Source organism: Eleutherodactylus coqui, chromosome 6, assembly GCF_035609145.1.
Source record: "Eleutherodactylus coqui strain aEleCoq1 chromosome 6, aEleCoq1.hap1, whole genome shotgun sequence".
NCBI lineage: Eukaryota > Metazoa > Chordata > Amphibia > Anura > Eleutherodactylidae > Eleutherodactylus > Eleutherodactylus coqui.
In genome coordinates, this window is record NC_089842.1 from 152,501,204 (window position 1) to 152,521,502 (window position 20,299).

At 43.6% G+C, this 20,299-nt stretch overlaps 1 protein-coding gene across 1 annotated transcript; it reads left to right on the forward strand.

The window, feature by feature from the left end:
• The first annotated feature begins 626 nt into the window (after nucleotides 1-626).
• On the forward strand, nucleotides 627-19,014 carry MAPK1IP1L (mitogen-activated protein kinase 1 interacting protein 1 like). The gene is made up of 4 exons (XM_066608009.1): nucleotides 627-762; nucleotides 9,825-9,852; nucleotides 10,162-11,311; nucleotides 16,831-19,014. The coding sequence occupies exons 2-3, from the start codon at nucleotides 9,829-9,831 to the stop codon at nucleotides 11,263-11,265; spliced, it is 1,128 nt and encodes a 375-aa protein (XP_066464106.1). The 5' UTR covers nucleotides 627-762; nucleotides 9,825-9,828; the 3' UTR covers nucleotides 11,266-11,311; nucleotides 16,831-19,014.
• Nucleotides 19,015-20,299: the final 1,285 nt, after the last annotated feature.

Sequence of the window (20,299 nt, forward strand, 5' to 3'; positions counted from 1 at the left end):
GATCCATTCACATTAGTGTATGTATATTGCATGTAGATACGTGCATGAAATGGATTGCAGCATTCTCTATTTCACTGCATATCACACTTGTAACAGCCCTATTGTTCTCTATGGGTAGCGTATGCAATGCTGTCCATACACAATACATTGTGTATGGGTGACATTACATTCGGGCAGCAAAACAATAGCAGAACTGATGCTTTTTTTTCTCCCTGTCCTCTTAAAATAAAAAATTAAAGAATACATTATACGTACCCCAAAATAGTACTAATAACTAGATCTTGCCCTTATATGGCCATGTCACTGGAAAAATTAAAAAGTTACGGCTTATGAAAATCCCCCCAAAAAATCGCTGTGTTTTTAGGTCTAAAATAGGCAATGTGAATAAGGGGTTAAAAGTGACGGTAAGGATCTGTGATGTGTGAAAAGACCCTTATTAGAGAAGGGCTGCAAGTGATGCGTATAAACAGACTGATGCAACATTCTTTAAGGGTTTCAACTGAAGAAAAAACAATCTTTTGTGCGTAAATCTGTCCTATTCTATAGTGGCTGTGGAGCTGCTGCAGCAGCAGCGTTGTCAGCAGGATCCTAAGCCTTTCCCCTCTCAGCACAGATCCACTAGAGGGTGTTGGGTGTGACACACTTTCAGCCTTTGAACCTGGGCTGGGTGATGAGAGCAGCTTCCTGTTCCTGGGAGGACCCTCTCAACTTTCTGCGCTGAGACTCCACTGCAGAACACAGGAGACCCTGCTTGTCCTAGAGGTATTCTAGCCACTTGTACACTCTGTCCTGTGATCGCAGGTTACAATGTCTTCAGCCTGTCCTTGTGCTTACATGGGGCTGCTGCCTTACATAACATAATAGTACTTATTCCTTAATTATTACACAACCCCCCCAGGGTTGGTGGGGCTGTATACATACATGTAGGGCTTTCCTAAATAGATTGTATAAGCAATCTCTATAGGAAGATTATATATTTCTTGAAGGGACAGTGAGTTACTAAAAGTGTTTACCAATAAGTAATCTGTGAATAGTACTCCTGTTCACACCTATTGATTAGAGCGATGACTTATGGAGAAACCTTTCACATTGTAACTATTACCAGTAATAATGACTTTTAATGACTTTATTGGCCGTACAGTTGGATACTGATATCTACTGTCTATCAGCCGGAGAGACAGATTTGGATGATGGAAGGCAAGTCAAGGTACTAGACTTACCCTGGTACCTCTCTGTCATGGTCATTGCTTGTGTGGGCAGTATTAGTGTGTAGTAAAATAGTTGTATCTGGCATTGACTTCCTAGTTTGTGGCTGTTGCAGAACTACAACTCCCAGCATGTACTGACAGCTGATTGGGTTAGGTTTTATTCTTGACGAACAGAATGGCTGGTAGAGTTAGGGCCATAGAGAGGCAGAGTGACCAGGTATCCGGTCATGTTGAGTAGTTATGGCTTGAAGGGCTCTATTTTCCCTCAATCGGATGCTGTGAATTGTAGTTTGTCATCTGTTGGAGAAGCACATGTTGAAAATCATTGATTTAGACTATGACTACATTGGGCTTGATATCCCACTGCAATAGAACATGAGTGTGATAATTGCAGTCACTTAGTTGATTTGTGGACCTTTTAAGATTGACCACCTTTTTGTAATACTGGGGGTTGAAAGGGTTAAGAAGTGTTGTGACAACACAGATTAGAAGCAGGCAGGTCTGGTTGAACCTGTTGGCCTGTATTACAGTAATACTTTCACATTCAGCTCATGTAGCTGCGCCTATCCCCAACCTGAGGTATAAGATTTGAAAAGCCCTGAGAACATACAGTAAACTTCCCCTAGAATTTGTCATGCCTCTGACTTTGCTGTGCTTGGAATATTGAGGTCAGGAAAAGTATGGTTTCTCCTTACGGAGAGCTTCTAATAGGTGTGTGTAGACTAATAAGGCCACACATGCTCCTCTGGGAAATTTATGCAAATAGAGAGATGGTACAATTCCTCTACAGCGCCACCTAATTGGAAGGCAGCATTCCTGCAAGTCAGTGTCGTACATTTTAACAAGCCTTGTAACAATGATTGGGAATATAACCCTAACGCCGCCTGCACACGTGCGGATTTGCATTGTGGAATCCGGAGCGGACGCCCCCTCCGGATTACACAGCAAATGCCGCCCAGAGCATGCAATGGAAAACCATATTTTTTTTGCTTTTCCTGCACACGAGCGGAAATCAACCGCAATATTTTTTTTCAGCTCGCGGAGAAAAAAAAATCGAAGCGTGCTCTATTTTTAGGCGAATTCATTGCAGACCACTTTCATTGAAGTCAATGGAAGCTGTCTGACCCGCAGTCCTTCCGCAACCATCGTTGCGAAACTTTGCAGGATACGTGTCATGTCCTAGCAACAGCACGGCAAAATCAAGTGCGCATGCGCACCAGCCGGACCATCTGCAGTACAGATAAAGAAGGTTCCGGATAAGTAGGCGGGGTCACCTGCCGGGCACAGGGTCGGATTCCGCTGCGGGATCCCACATGGGGAATCTGACCCGCCATGTACAGGCAGTCAAAGTCAGAGTCCTCTCCAAACGGAAAAGATAAACAATGTCAGTAGCAAGGGGAGGCACCGTAATGGTGAAGGGGCATGATGAAAGGCTAGATAGCGGGGCTCTAGCGGCCTGCCTCGAGACAGGCTGATTTGCATATACCGCAGAAGTTATTGAAAGTGATTTGTTGCAAAAATAGAATATCTGCTTGTTGTAATAAACATATGTGCAGCACTCATGTAATTAGGTAGGGAGCACTGTTGGGCCAGTTTAAAATGCATAAGGGCCGGCTCACATGGGTGTATGCGTAAATGCTGTGCATATAACTCAGCGTATTGCAACTTTGCGAGCTGGCGGTGTGCAATCCATTGCTGCATAGGGCAGCGATTTTTGCATTGCTTATGACAGTGTATCTCACGCAGTGGGACTTGTTCCTTTTTTTTAAAATCTCCCGCTCTGTCTCTTAGCGGTGTTATGTATAAACACCACACATACGCAGTGTAATTGCGCATGTACAGCATTTATTACGCTCCCATATAGAGCACTATAGCTCTATCGTGCGTAATACGCTGTAAAATAGTAACAAGCTACGCTTTTTTTTTTTAAAGCACGTCTTATACACAGTTTAAAAAAAAATTAAGTCTAAGTTAGTCAATGAAAATCACTGTATTTTCATTGACTCCATTCATTGTCTAATATGTGGTAAACTTACGCTTGTGTGAGCCTGTACTACCGCTAGTGACAGATTTCCTTTAACTGGGTGTTCTACCTAAGGAAAAACTATACTCTTCCCAACCTTCTTCATAAACTTCCCACCTAGCCCAGCCAGCAACCTACTGTACACTGATAAGGGGCAAATACCCCGAAACAGCTGTCTGTATATGGTTACCTTTTTCTTTGGAGAAGACTTTGGCTTCTGGTTATATTTCCAGTCATTGTTACAAGGTCTGAAATTGACTGTAGAGATATTGTTCCATCTCCCCATTTAAAATATTGAGTTGACTGACGCTTCATCTTTGTTAACCCTATTGTAATGGCCTAGGAAATTGCTTAAATGGTAATTTCTTAACAGGATTGACTCACAAATCCATTCAGTCAATCAGCAGATTATTGTCTCTCCTGGTGGTCAGCTGTCACTAGGGAAGCTCTCGACTAACTCTGTATTGTATCGGTAGGCCTAGAGCTGCGCTTATAGAGCATTGGGACACATGCCTGAATTGTGCAATATGGAAAAGGGATTGTCATTGTAGGACAACCCTTCTAATGCACTTCACTTATCAGAACTGTGATCCTGTATTAAAGAAGGGAACATAGAGCGAATTCACAGCAATTTGTGTCTGCTGCTCCCTAGACATGCAGTATATGGACCTACACTGCAATGACGGTGTCTTTGAATTCTCAGCAGCCATCAAGCGTTTTATTGGATCATTCCATAGTTATACAGTCAGAGAGGATGAACTGTCATCTCCTCCATTATAGCTGTGTGACAAGAGCCTCTAATCTTAGAGCAACCAGCAAGGGCCATTTTACACTTTAGCAGTATCTGGATGACCAATAACCAAAAATTCAGACAAATAGTTCATGATGCCAACGGGCGTTTTCATGCCGATACAAGGTGTTTTGTACTTCTGTGAAGTAGCGATTCTCCACTGCAGCTTTCAGGCACGTTAAAGGATCAGCAAGTGTTTCCCATTGTTTTCAATGCCGTGCAATGCGTCTTACTGCCTAACTTAAAACAATGGATGATGCTTCCGAGGAACGCAAAAAGACAGGACATGCCACAACATTGCTCATGTAGTCAACAAATGGGGTTTGTATCGCGTGAGATTTGTGAATCTTGCAACACACAAATCTCACACAAGTTTCTTGGCCATGTGAAATTGGCCGGAGGCAGGTATCAAAGTAAAACCTCCCTTCACACTGGAAACTTAAAGAATTTATAGCCAGAAGGACACACCAGTAAAAGGTGAAAAGCGGATCTGATATCAGCTTTGGCTAATAAGGCATTCTGACCTGAGCGCCCTAACAAAACCAATGCTGAATCAAAAGAAGTATATTCATCTGATGATAAATTAGTATCTATCATCACTGAGTGACAAATTTGTGGGGTAGGAAAAATGATGAAGAATAGGAAAACTATTTGTATCTTTTTTGGGGGACAACCCCCAGTGGAGATGGTCTAAAATTGGCAAAAGGGGGCAGTAACACGTTAGGATAAACTGCTGATTTTTGGCAAAACAATTGATCATACGAATACCAAGAAAGACCGCCAAAATATGATAAGCTTCTAAAATTATGTCGAAATAACCCAGAAGCGCTGACTTGTGAACGTTCCAACAAAACAGCAAATATACAAAAGGCCTGTAGTGGGTGATTAAAACCTTTCACAGGAGCTCTCCTCCGCTCGTCCTCATTGTCATTAACTTTTCTATTGGACTTTGTTTTAAACTCTTTTGCTGACGGCAATAAGTCCAGCAGTTCCACAAATTCACCTCCCCATATCTTTTCCTGTAAACTCTGAGGGAGATGAACACTCAGAGGGGACAGCTCACACGTCAGCGCCTCCTTCATACACACCTGACCAACAACTGCACCGTCTCTAAACTGGGTCTAATAGAAACCGTCTCCCAGGCTGACAGCCCAGAGTCAGTATATGTACTGGCTGATTACCTAGCCCCACTCTCTGCATTACCTTGCAGCAGGCTAGAAAGGGTTAATAAAACACTGTACAAATCTGCAATATCCAGGTGACTATTACTAGGTACAGGGGAAGAAATTGCATTGCTAGCGGACAGAGACTTGACTCTGACCGCCGGGGATCTCGCCATCCTTGGGGTCTTCACCCGTTCCTGCTGCCGCAGCATTTGTCCCTGCGTTGTTTATGGGAGCGGCTCCCTCATGTGATCCACTTTGCTTCTTGTGGGCAACGGTGGTTGGGGAGTGGCGCCTCAGTTCCCTCCTGGCTCTCTTTCTGGCACATCTGGTGCAGAGGTCATCCTGTCCAGGGTTACCGACGTCCCCGTACTGTCTGCAGTAAAGCACCGCAGCAGATGCCAAAGGGAAGTGAGGAGCCGCCAGGCACCGCTTCAGCTATTCTCTACCAGCTTCTTCAGCGTGGATGATCAGCTGCCTGAGGAGGTCCTCCTTTGCAGTGAGACACATTCGGTCTTCAATCCACCTTTGTATGTTGGGGTCCTGCTTCTCCCCTTCTTATGGGCTCCAGATCTTCCCGCCAGCTGCTGGACAGCCAATCTAGCGCTGTCACCTGATTTTCCAGATGTTCTGTTTAAGCACTCAAGGATTCCCCCGCAGATTCTGAAATGACCTCTCATCATAGGTGAGTTACACAGGCACCCTCTTATTAGATGAAAAAAAACAACCATATTAACCATTTAAAGCCCAGATCCCATGTGGCTCCTGTTCCTAAATGTCCCATTGGCTTTATGTTGACATGTTGTCTGTGTACTTTCTTGGGTTCCATCTGAATCCCATTTTCAGGGGATTCCGGGAAGGGATCATAGCCTTTCATTGCTCAAAGGGCAACCTATAAGATTTGCATTTGTTTCTGTCATTTGTGCCAGAGAGAATAATGTGATCTGCTAAGGTTTTGGTTTTGTCTGAATCCTGTCTTCATGGATTCAGATTAAACCGGGGGCCATACACAGAACAATGTAAATGGCCCCTTACAATCTACTTGGGAGAGTAAGTACTCTCAGTAATATAATTGCTCAGCTGAGAGTTCTACTGTTGGTTTAATAATAAGGCAATGTTTTGTTGGATTTGCATGTATGCTTTGCTTAGAGAGACAAATGTTTGCAGACGCCTGTGCTATAATTACAAGGTTGTTATATATTATGACCACTTGCTGTTTGTAGATAATACAGGGAGAGTCAAATGTGATATTATATAGGCTACCGTCCACCTAAATATCTGTTAGACCCAGCTCACCTGCTAGTCGATGTAGGTCCAATCTCTGGAAGTGGATCAGTGGGGGTCCCAACAGTCAGAACCACACTAATCAATATTTCATAGCATCCTATTGACAGTATTTGCTCAGTGCCTCCCACTAGTGATACCGGTTGTATTCGGATTATCATGACTTGATATCGGCCACTTATATTGATTAATATAACCTGTTGAGTGCCTACTGCTAAGACCCATTTTACACTGACAGGTGATCGCTCAAACGATAGTTTAAGTGAAGTTTTGAGCGATCATCTTTGCATAGTCTATAGAAGCTACTAAAGAGCTATGCAGGCGGAGCGGGACACCGCCGCTATCACTTCGGTGAACAATACAGCTGTTCTGCATAGGCAAACAGCTGTATTGTTCTCCGCGCTTACAGCTCGCATCCTGCTGTGAACTACCAGCGGGACACGAGCTGAAAGAATCTTATCAGCGCTGCCGACTGTGATAATAGCTTGCACCGCTGATAAGAGTTCATCGCTCAATTCAAGAAAACTAGAATTGAGCGAGGAACGAATTGTGCACGAAAACTGCACAATGTCCGCGCATTTGGACGCAACTGTTATCACTCAAAAGCCGACTTTGAGCGAATTTTGAGCAATAAACGTTGTGTCTAAATGGGCCTTAAAATGGAGTACAATCTCTTGTAGGTCCTAATAGAAATCGCCTTAATGAGCTTTTAAGTTAGATAACCTTTTATTGGTTATAGAGTTTCCGCGGCATGTTTTAAATCTGTACCAGATTTTTTCTCAGTTGTGCATATAGATATCACAATATAATGATCTATTCAAATTTTCCCACAATCATGGGTCAGAGGTCATGCAACAAATTATAATATGTATGTGCTATATAAAGGTCTTAACATTTTATATAGCACATACATATTATGCAGCACCTTATCACTTGATGGGTTGTGTCCCCATTGGGGCTTACAATCTATAGTCCCCTATCTGTATGTTTTTGGAGTGTGGACTGAAACCAACGTAAACACTGGGAAAACATACTAACTCCTTACAGATGTTGTCCTTGGTTGAATTTGAACCCCAGTGCTGCAAGGCAACAGTGCTCTACACCAGTGTTCCCCAACTCCAGTCCTCAGGGACCGCCAACAGGTCATGTTTTCAGGATTTCCTCAGTATTGCACAGGTGATGTAATTATTGTCGGTGCCTCAGACATTGCACAGGTGTTCTTACCTTAGGATATACTGAAAACATGACCTGTTGGTGGTCCCTGAGGACTGGAGTTGGGGACCCCTGCTCTACACTGAGCCACCATCACATTTTCACTCTTTTGGGCCTGGCACCCACGGCCAAAATTTAATTGCATACTACTCGCACATAATACGCAATGAATGGAGTCAAAGTACATAGATTTTCATTAATCCATTCACACTTGCATATATTCATTGCATATAATTGTTTCCGATGGGGCCGGCAGCAGCAGCGCCAGCCCCATTGAAGTAAATGAGTGAGGATTGTGACAAGGATTTTCGGGGATGGGGTGGGGTGAGGCGGAGGCTTGAAATATAAGCCCCCTTCTCCTGAAAATAATCAATAACTAGAAAAATAAAAATGTAGAATAAATCACCTTAGCAGCGCTGTCATCTCTGGCGCGTCTGCTTGCAGGTCCTGGCACTCTTCTTCTGCTCTTCTTCTGGCTGGGAATTGAAAATCCCCGCCTCCTGAAGCGCTGCCTTTGATTGGCTAAGCGCTGTGACCACCCCCCGAAATGTACCACCCAGGAATGTAGCTATAGGAGGTGCGGGGCTAGCAGTTGCACTCTTAGCCTGGTGCCTGAGGGACCCAAAGGCCTCTCTGGCATGTGAGAGGCAAACAGGAATATGGATCTTTTAAAGAGTTTGCATTGGGACCCAGGAGCTTCAAGCTATAGTGCCTACCAAAAAAGTAGCTTCCACATGCTTAGTCCGATATAATAAATGCTTTCTGTTTTTGACATCACTGCGTTTATAATTAGATCATTTGTACAGACTTCTGAATAGTATATATTTTACAGAACTTCACCCAAACCTGTCAACAATTACTCACGATTGCAAACAGCTGATGAAAGAGGGAACTTTTTTGGGCTGGGCACAGATGAGGTGGTAGGAAAAATGATGTAAGCCAAGGAGAAAATGCTAGTAGTCTGCACAAGGGTTTAGTGTCATTGAGGCACATACCATATTATCCCAAATGTCAGTTTAGACATTGAATCTTTAAAAAAAAAAATGTTGCTTATACTGCCTAGAAGCAAAAAAATTCTTAAAGGAATGTAACTATTATTTCAAGTAGGTAAAGCGAACATTTTAGTACCCTATTAGCCAGTAGAGCAAAATGTGATCCAATAGCCTGATGAAGAACCCTTCGTAGGTTCAAAAGCTCACTATAACATCATGTATTTTTGTTAGCCATTAAAAGGTATCATATCTACAAGATTACTTGGTTTCTCTTACTGAGAACAATCACATTTTGTTATGTCCAGAGCATGGGCTGAGTGGACAATGGGAAAGAGAGAGTTTCTGTTATTCACAACCCCTTAGGTCCTGCCCTAGGTATAAGGCGCATCTGTCTTGCCCAGAGGGTTGTCATCTTTGTTGACACATTATCAAATTAAGGCCAAATGCTCACGGATGGATTATCGCTGCGGAATTCGCGGCCAGATACCCACCGCGAATTCCGCGGCAATGTCTGTCCATAGACATGCTATGTTAAACGATTCTCCCCTGCCCACGAGCGGAAATCAACTGCAATTTTCCGCTCGCAGCGGAGAATCGCAGCATGTTCTATTATTCCGTTCTGCGATACTTACTCCTGCAGTGCTCACAGCGGATCGCCGGAGTCCACGTCACAGCCCAGCGCTGGCGCGTAATGCCCTGCACTACGCCGGCTAAGACACTTGGGGGACTCTGGGGGGCGCCGGGTCTGATTCCACTGCGATATTTCGCAGTCGGAATGCGACCCGGCCATGGGCATTAGGCCTAATTGGAGGATGTTTAGCTATTCAAGAGATTCTACTGCTCTGCTATAGAACCTTGTTTACCACATCTCAGAAGGAAGGATGGAACAGTCCTGGTGAATGATGGGTGCTATGGATATCCATCGTGGGTGCCCTGTCGTACTGGTATAACAACCGGAAGCACTCTGTCTTAAGCATTAGAAGAAATTGCTCAAGCTCTATATCCGCATCTTATTTTTAGTGGGGTTTTCTTTTCATTATGTTACATTTTTCCATGTTTGTATTGTCAGATCTTTCCATTCATTCCCTACTGTATATCCAAAATAATATAAAAAAAAAATAGGTTTTAACCAACTTTTTATTTGTCTTTCAGTACAATGGCTGGAGCGGATGAATTTTCAGTAAGTGATGTTTTGTTTTTGCAGCAAATACTAATAATTGGCGGCATTGGTAGAACAAATATACCTAGACATTAGTTGGCTTTGTGTTATGATCTTCGCAAACCCAAAAATAATTTAAAAAATGTGTGCTGTTTTAAAAGCAATTCTATTAAAATTGGTGGGGAGTCTGCAAGTTGTGCCCAAAATGAGAGGGCTGGTGTTGGGTACAGGGCCAGAGGAAAACCCATAGCCAACCAGAGAAGCTGTTGACTGTAGTAATGGTGTACTTGATGTTCCCTTTATGTAACTCTTGCAACTTTTTCTTGATAGCTGGCGGATGCCTTATCAGATACAACTCCAGCCAAATCTCAGAATGTAAGCAACCCAAAAGATAACCAGAAACCAGGTAGCTGGCCTGCATCAAACCCTTGGGGCACAAATCCAAGTGCTCCTTCTGCCCCTGGATTCACCCCTTATGGACAAGGCCAAGGAGGAGGATCATATCCTAGTGGAGGATCTCAGCCTTCTGCTGCACCATCACAGCCATATCCATCTGGGCCTCAGCCAGGAGCACCTTCACAGCCATATCCATCTGGGCCTCAACCAGGAGCACCATCACAGCCATATCCATCTGGGCCTCAGCCGGGAGCACCATCACATCCATATCCATCTGGGCCTCAGCCGGGAGCACCATCGCATCCATATCCTTCTGGACCTCAGCCAGGAGCACCATCACAGCCATATCCATCTGGGCCTCAGCCAGGAGCACCAAGTGCACCCTCAGGTCCTGCAGGATCTTACCCAGGAGCTGCACCTGGACAACAGCCTTGTGCACCAAATGCCCCATACCCTGCAGGATCTACTGGACCCTATCCAGGAGCGCCTGGTGGACAACAACCAAATGCCCCATACTCTTCAGGGCCATATCCAGGAGCTCCTGCAGGGCAGAAACCTGTGGCCCCCAATGCTCCATTCCCTTCACAACCTGCTGGGCCTTATGCAGGGGCTCCTACTGGGCCACAACCAGGGGCACCTACTGGGCCTTATCCTAATGCACCTGGGCAGTACCCTGCGGCCCACTATCCTTCAGGGCCTTCTGGAATGCCAGGATCCTATCCTAACCCTTCTGGAGCTCCGAGTCAACCATATCCAAGTGCTCCAGGACAAGGTCCCTCACCAGGTGGACCTTATCCTGCTCCGTATGGTCAGTCAGGCCCTGGACAGGGTGGTCCTTGGGCTTCTAATCCATGGGGATCGCAGGGTGGCCAGTATCCAACAAACCCAAATCTGCCATATCCAGGCTCCAGTCCATTCTCAACTCCTGGTGCTGCATCATCTGTACCATGGGGTACTGTGCCCCCTGGTCAGTGGGGGCCATCTGCTCCCTTTTCTGGAGCACCTGGATCGTACCCTAACCCAGGCTCATATCCATGAAGCTGTCTGTTTGAGTGGCTGCCTCCATACCCCAGAAACCCACCTAGTAAGTATTTTGCTTGTAGGATAATGTGTGCTGTTCTATGCTGAAATATGTTGAGAGTGTATTCTACCTATATGTACACATGGTGTGGTTTGTTGGAACTGAAGGTGATACAGTAGTTGGAGACTCTAAAGCTTTCTTATCTTATGACGCTCTCACCCTGTACAATCACTGCTGAAGGAGTCATAGTATATAGGCACACCATTGATAAAGTTAATAGTAATGTCCAGTTGCTAGTGTATTCTTATATTTGCATGACAATAGGAATGACATAGAGTTCGAAGAAAAGGTACTCCAGAATTTTTATTCTATAGAGAATATAAATGTTGTGGAGGGGTAGTCCTTATCACGGTGTAACCGAGTGGTAAAACGGGGAAGTATTTATGGAAGTCTATATGTATATCACGTCGTGACGCCACCGTTCCCACACCGTTATCCTATGCGGCCGAGTAATAAACACTGACAAGTGTATCGTACCACGGGTCCTCAGGATCGGTTGAGGCCCGGCAAAACTTTACTTGAATAAACGTTGCAAGCAGGTAATTACAGGTAGATTCACAGCAGCAGTTACAGGCAAAAGCTCAGAGGTTGGGAGGAAAAATACACAGGAACAATAGTCCACGTTATCTATATGTCACCGGTCCTGGACATTATATATACTCCTGAGGAGGTAAACAGACAGGAATCTCTTCACATACTCTCTTGCAAGACAAAATTACTTAGAAGAAGGCTTAGCCTTGATGCACCCCACACATTCTTTGCGTGGGTGTCAAAATCACGTACCTTTTGTGTGGGGATCCTATTGGCGGATGGCCACACAGGAAAAATAATGCCTGTAGTGTGAACGGGTACCTGGTTTGTGTGAAGTAGGATGTTAAGGGTTGTGCACTTAGTAATGGACTTTTAGTGACTCGCTCGTTCTCTCATGCACTTCACATACAGTTAGGCTGTCTCTCCGTCTCCTCCATATTGGACGCAAGGAAACCAGAGATGTCTCCCTGCGCCCCTGCGGTTTCTCCAGCAGATCAGGGAAGGGGGAAGATCCTCAGCTCCTCATAGGGAGCCTCTCCTTCTTCTCTATTTTCAATACAGGGAAGCTGAAGGTGCTTCCCTGTATCACTGTGGATCCTGCAACAGCATATGTGGATGGAAGATCATTAACAACTAGAGATGAGCGAGCATACTTGGTAAGGTGATATACTCGAGAGAGCATCGCCTTTTTCGAGTACCTGCTGGCTCGTCCCTGAAGATTCGGGGGCAGGGGTTGCAGAGCGTATCGGGAGGGAGAGAGAGAGGGATCTCTCTCTCTCCTCCCTGCCCCGCACCGCCCCTAACCCCTGCGGCCCCCCGAATCTTCAGGGACGAGCCAGCAGGTACTCGAAAAAGGCGATGCTCTTTCGAGTATATCGCCTTACCGAGTATGCTCGCTCATCTTTATTAACAACCACTCCCGCTCTCAGACACTCTCTTTTTATATCCTCACTTGTACCACATGACACAGTAGGATAGATACATTCAGCATACAGACAGAGCTGACAGGCAATGATTTTAAGGGAATTAACCCTTCAGACGCTGCAGCTGTGCAACACACCTAAAGAAAATAGACATGACAGCTTTGCACAGTGCATCCACAAAAGACAATACGTGTATGACAATTATGGAGGGCACCAGCATGACATTCTGGGATACTACACAAGTATTCATTAATACAGACATGTCTCATGCATGAGAGGCGACAGCTCCTCTGGATTATACGACCACATATGAGAGCCAATAAGTCCGGTTTTAACCCCTTACACCTCTAATTAACACCTAAAATACTGTGGGGCTTTTTCGGACTATAGGACACACCCGACTATAGGCTGCACCCCAGGTTTGAACAACAGAAAAGTAGTAAAAAAATTCCTACCAATTAAAACTTTCCTGGTGGTCTGATGTGATTACCTTGTGTAAGATGATCTAGATTGCCTTTGTACTTATTAGTTACTCATCAAAATATTACATGAAAGTTAAGAAATGCAGAAGGAGGATATGTGCCCATAACCTGCCTTCAAATGCCAACCTCACATAGCAGACAAGGGGGCACATACATACATGTAGTAGATAGGAGGAGCTGGGTCTTGATCCTCTCTGGTGTTGGTGATAATGTTCTGATAATCTCTGATTTTGGTGCGTTTAGACAGAACAATTATTTCAAAAATTGCTCAAATAAACGAAAGTGAACGATAATTGTTCAGTATAAATGCGAGCTAATGACTGAACGACGAACGAGAATCGTGCCCTTCTCATTCGTCATTCAGTATCAGCTGGCATCAAAATCATCGTCGGCTTATTGCGTTAAAACACCGATCGTTCAGCGTTTCACATAGAAATGTGAAACGCTGATCAAGAAGTTCATGATTCCCAATAATAATTTGCCTCTCTACACAGGCTGCTCCTTCGCTCGGGCAAATGAGAATTGTGAGGCTCTCCTTTGGTGTAAAAGGGCCATAAGTCTTAGACCACTTTCACACGGCTGTGAAAATCGTGCGAGATTCGTGCATTGCGAGACAAACAAATCTCGAATAAATAACTCCATTCTTCACACACACATCGCAGTGCGGGAAAAAATCGCGGCATGTTCTATCTTTGGGTGTTCCCTTGGAATGCCTTGCTCATTGTTTCCAATGGGGGCGAAAAAACACATTGTACTTCATTTGATGTGAGGCTTCCCATTGAAAGCAATGGGAAACACTTGCCTTTCCTCTGGCACGGCTTTCACAACCGTGCTGAAGCAATGTGAGGCGTTTTTGACACAACGCCTTGCATCCACGGGGGACATCACCTGTACATGAGCAGAATTTCATGGCCTGATATTGTGCTTGGCCGTGTGAAACTAGCCTTAAGTAGATGGATATCAGGCACCACATTTGTTTGCCTGTGTCTGGCGTTATCAAGGGAGGGTCTTCTGAGCTGCAGGTAGGGAATTATCAATGTATGGGGCCACACGCCGTGCACGGGTGACCCTGCCATGCAATAAATCAGCCTGGAAAAGCAGTGAAAGCTGACAGACAAGATAATCCTCCCTGCAAACTATGTGCGATTACACAGGTCAGCAGACAGTGCAGAGGAGGCTGCCAGGACATCGGAGTGGATGTGTCCAGCTTCCTACAGCCACTCATATAATCAGACCAGTTTACTGGCAAGCAACTAAGTGGTCAGGTAGAGTGCTTTATGAACGCCCTGCCGGATCATTAAAAAAGCAGTCAGGAATGTCTGACGTTGGACTTTTTGGCAAAATTTTTTTGCATCTAAGCCTGGATTCACACGGGGCGGGTTTGCCATGGAATTTGCCAAAAATCTTGTCCACACAGGGCGGCGAATCCATCGCTGTGAAGCCGGGACTGCGGTGCGGATTCCCTCAATGGGAGAGCCAGCAGCTACAGAAAAAGCATGCGGCGAAGCCGCTCCAAAACCTGTGGCTAAGTGCGCTTTTCCGGCGGAAATCTAGCGATTTCTTTTGCTGCGGCGAAGCCACGAGTTTTCACTCGAGAATACAACATGCGTGACCCCAGCCTTAAAGTCCAAAAACTACTTAACAGTTGATTTCATTACCTCATAAGGGTGAATGCACACATTTACTTTTTTTTTTTGCTCACAAACTAACAAAAAGATCGGCAAAAATATTGATATAACCACGATGTGTGGACTCTCCTAAAATGCCCAGAGCGCCTCAATGTTAGGTGTGAATTCTAAGACTTGGGCCCCCTGCACACGGGCAGAAATTTCGTGGCGGTATTTCTCGCAGAATTTCCGCCCGTGGACTCTGCCATAGGATTGCGTTAGAAAACGCAATCCTAGGCAGACGGCCGCGATTTGTCTGCATGAAATCTCACGTGGAAAACAAATCGCGGCAGGTTCTATTTCTGTGCGGGTCTCGCAGAGGCCCACACAAAAATATGTCACTCCCAGCCCACGGATCCGCTCTGCGCATGCGCCAGCTGGGCGGCAGCCGTCACATCAAAGAGGCGGAGCCACAGGAGAGGTGAGCGCCACGCTGGTCCCTGCAGGGGCTTCGGTCGGGTCCCGCTGCGAGAATTCTCCAACCCGGCTGTCTGCAGGCGGCCAAATACAATCTTTCTGCATCAGTTTGTTAATTTTTTTCCAAGATTTTAACAGGAGATTTTTCTTTGAAACTGAGAAGTTAGAAAGATGCTAGATTATTCGGTGGATCAATATTTTTAATCATTGGTGAATTTCCACTTTCTAAAGCCCAGGCATTGCATTGTGAACTGCCCATATTTAACCCCTTAATGACATGGCCTATTTTGGCGTTGAGGACCAAACGATTTTTGGTAGATTTTTATCTTCATTTTTCAACTTTTTTATTTTTCTGTCGACGCGGCCGTATAAGGGCTTGTTTTTTGCGTGGCGAACTGTAGTTTTTATTGGTGCCATTTTTGGTTACATTGACTATATTGTACAACCTTTATAATTTTATTTTTTTTTTTTATGATAACAGGGAGATCAATTGTGCCATAGATTTTTTGCAGGCCGGTACGATTACAACGATACCAAAATTCTTATATATTTTTTTTTTAGGTTTTTCCACTTTTCTGCAATAAAAACCCTTTTTTTTTAATTTTTTTTTTTTTTCTAAATCGCTGCATTTCAAGTCCTATAACTTTATTTTTCCATGGACTGAGCTCTGTGAGTGCTTATTTTTTGTGAGACGAGCTGTAGCTTTTATTGGTACCATTTTGGGGTACATGCGTTTTTTTAAATTCCTTTTTTCCCCCCCAAAAAATGCAATAAATTAGCATTTTGCCTCAGTTTTTTTAGCATTTTTTTTAAAGCTTTTTGCTGTGCAGGATAAAAAGCGTGTTCGATTTATTGTATGGGTCTTTACAGACACAACAATACCAAATATGTGGGATTTTTAAAAAATGTTCTTTATGCTAATATGGGAAAAAGCATAAAAAGGGTGTTTACCTTTTTTTTTACATTTTTATTTTTTGTACATTACTTTGATTTTTTATTTTTTTTTACACTATTTGTGTCCCTCTGGGGGACTTACACCATACCACCGATGATCGCTGTGATAAGGCATTGCAGGACTTCTCTCCCGCAATGCCTTATCACTTGCGATCATAGGCAATGGCAATAAGGGCCGCGGGTATCTGGCATCCTGTTGCCATGGCAACCAGCCGGGCTCTTTGCGATAACATCGTGAGAGCCGGCTGAGGTCACAGAGGGAGCGCGCTCCCTCTGTGAACCCTTTCCCTGCCGCGATCTACTTAGATCGCGGCAAGGAAGGGGTTAACAGCGGGAGGTCGGTTATCAGTGACAGCTGGCTCTTGCTGCCGGATAGTGCGAGATCTGTCATGATCTCACGCTATCCCTATGACGTAAGGGTACGTCATTTTGCGGGAAGTACCCTGCTCCCATGACGTACCCTTACATCATGGGGATGGAAGGGGTTAATATATGTGGCAGTTTAAAAGTTTTTGTAACTTTATATTGACTTGTCTTTTTCTTTTTAGATTTCCCAGAATTGAAGAGAAATTCCTCATAAATAGCACATGAATCCCGGCCACCGAACGACACTGTACAACAGATGCCAAAGAGAAATCTGTCCCAATCAATGGAGGACATGAATCTAACTACATCCACTCTGCTCTACTGTTCTGTTTTGCGCCAATATATTGATAATACGGACGTTTCTCCAGATTCATTTTATAGACAATTACATCTTTCTTTTTCTACAGATACAAAGAAAATATATTTGGATACAAAGAATAGTCTGAAGTTTTTGTTTTATAATTTTTCTATGTTATTTTTGTTCTGCCAATTTGGATATCAATAACTAGGAATGCTCCTTGAAGGGGAATTCCACCTAAATTCTGAGATGTCCTATAAAGATAACATTCGTGGGTTTGAGGTGGATGCCCCCATTGATTTCTCACTTTTGAAGAGTTTTCTGTAACTTTGGTGTCCTTTAATTTTGGGCAAACCTTTTCCTATCTAAATATGGCTTATCTTCATTTGTATAACTAAAATCGAGAAAAGTACAAGGGTGGATAATATACAGTATATTTAATGCATACTGTTTATGTGGTGCCAAATTTGTATGTATGCATGCACAGAACAAACAAAAATCCTTTTGTTTAGAAGGGTCCCCCAACTATAAGCAAGATCATAGACTGTCCTGCTGCTGGGATCCCCAGTGATCAGCTAAATCGCTGCAGAACACACAGGCAAGTGTTCAGTTTCCCTACAGTGCCTCTGTAGGAAAAATGAAAGATTTTACGGTTGCCAATGACGTGAATCAGCTGTCCATGTAATGCATGTCTGCTGAGTGAGTGACACTGTTTGAGCTGCCTAATAGATGAGCTAGTTTTTATTGCATCTTCTAGGCTATGACTAAGAACCAGGATTACTTATACATGGCTTGAAACATGTAAGCGTTCCTGTTTTTATCCTCTGCTTCCCACTGCGTTGCCTTTTAGAAGATACAATAAATGCTACGTTTTATTTATGAGCGTGCTGTAAGTCCTGCTTTTCCTGTGATCTGTTGGTTTGCCGCCCGAATGCGTGTTTGTTTTTCCCTGCACCTCCTAATCCACATGAGGAGTGATTCAATCCTGTGGTGGTAAGCTGTTTTATTTTTTTTTTTGTTTCCATCTATTTGTAATAGATGAAGTACCTTCTATACTAAAGAGAATCTGTCATCTTTTGTTGGTCCCCCAAACCACTAGCACCACTATATAGGTGTTGCAGTAAGCAGATGAAATATGCCTGTGTTGCTGATTTACGTGGGAGCATAGCTGAGAAAAAAAAGTTTCAATACTTCACACATCGCATGCCAATTAGATGCTTAATGTCCAATGGGCATTCAACTGTCCTGGATACTCAGCTGTAAATGCTTCCACATCCCCCCTTCCCCCTCCTCTCCACTTTGCTTTTGAGTGGCCACTCAAGTGGTCCCTTTTGTCATAGGATGCGTAGATTGGCAACATAGGTATGTTTAACCTGCTTACCGTTTCACCTATATAGCGATGTTTGGGGGAAGGGGGCAAAAGTGATGATAGATTCTTTTTAAAGTGCTATTTGACAATGCATTTTCTAAACAGACGATCCTTTAAAGATCCCCTGCAGATTCCTTTCTTATGACCATTTAGTGAGGAATAGATGACAAGTGACCAGAAGTTAGAAATAATAAACATTAGATAAAAGTAAAAATAATTTTAGTCTGTATTCACTTAAATGGGCTGCAATATTAGTCACAACCACATGGACAGGAGTGGTGCCATTCCTGGAAAAATAAAAAAAAATGTCCGTTTAGCATGTTTGGTTGGGCTGAATGGTATTACCTTCCCATATATGTTTTTCATGCTATATCATTTCACCAAAGATCTACTCTGGGTAACTGGCAGGTTCATATCTATCACAAACAGGTATTTATTGCGTGGTGTTAAAGAGGTTTACACATTGTATCATTGCTGTGTTATTAATTGGGGTGACTTACTGCTTGATGATATTAATAACATTATTTTTCCCTTTTCTTATTTTTTTGGGATAGTCGTAGAAGATTTCAGCATTTAGAATGTTTGCACTGAGTTTTCTTACAGTAGTTCAATAAAGACAAATGCGCTTATGGAGTACATGGTATGGGTAGATCAGTGCATTTTGATATATATATAAATGAATAAAATTCAAGCATGAAATTCCAGTCCTGTGATCATTTTGGGATAGAATTAAAGGGGTTCTATCACTAGGATGGGTCATCATCAATGTTTGTTTAGTAGGGGTCTGACCTCTAGGACTTACCAATAAGCACCATAAAAGGACCCTAAATGGGATGATCTTTTATACCAACCACAGCAGTCCTTACAAATGTGCACACAGAACTTGGGTAAACATGTATGAGTCTGGCTTTGGGCAGTGGCACAGGGCCCAATCAAATGACTGGCCCATTTTAGGTCTTAATGACCAACCGATTTTTCATTTTTTTTTTTTCGTTGTCGTATTCTTAGAGCTGTAGCTTTTTAAATTTCCCGTCAATGAGGGCTTTTCTATGGCAAAACCTTTGGGTACATATAATGTACGAGTATTTGATAACTTTTATTAATGTTTTTTGAAATTGGCGAAAATTCTGCCATTTTGTTTTTTTTCGTTTTTTTTACTTTATTTTTATGGCATGCAGAAATAATAATGTGATGGAGGCACTAAAGGTAAGCAAAATCTGCAGCAAATTAGTTACATGTGACTATATCCAAAGGCTGCCTTCAGACATCCAGTAAACGCTGCAGAGTTGCTGTGGAAATTCTGCAGCATTTACAGTACAAGCCTTGCGAAGAACGTTTTAAAAAATCTTCACATGGTGCAGAAATTTTCTGCAATTAATCTGCAGCGCTTAAAAAAGAAACGTGGCAGATCCTAAATCCGCAGCATGCCTGTTTATACTGTGGAATTCGACTCTTACAGCTTCTGCTTGCAGGCGGGATGTTTTCACGCTCGCGAGAGCATGACGTGATTGCGCTCTGAATGGAGCGCTCACGTGTTCTTGTGAGCGTGTACTTTTTTATTTTTTGCGCCGACAGGCCTTTTCACATCGGTGCAGGACATACCTGCGCTGGTTTTGAACCATCTCCGCAATTAACACTGCAAAATCGTGCAGATACACGTGTGATTTCATGCGGACAGGGTGTGCGTTTGCGCAACCCCATAGACTGCTATTGAGCCTCAGGTGCGCGAATGCACACAAAAATCGAACATGTCGCATATTTTTTTTTTCACGACTGAGATCTGCACACAAAAACACGAAATGTGAGGGAAGCCATTGAAATCAATGGGTTCTGTTGTCTGTGTTTTTGTGCATGCAAAAACAAGTGCAAATTCGCCCCGTGTGCAGGAGCCCTTAACATAGAAGAGGATAATTTTTGCAGCTGATCTGCAAGTAAAAACGCAGTCAAATCGGCACCATTTAGGTGAGGATTTAGCCACTGCGGC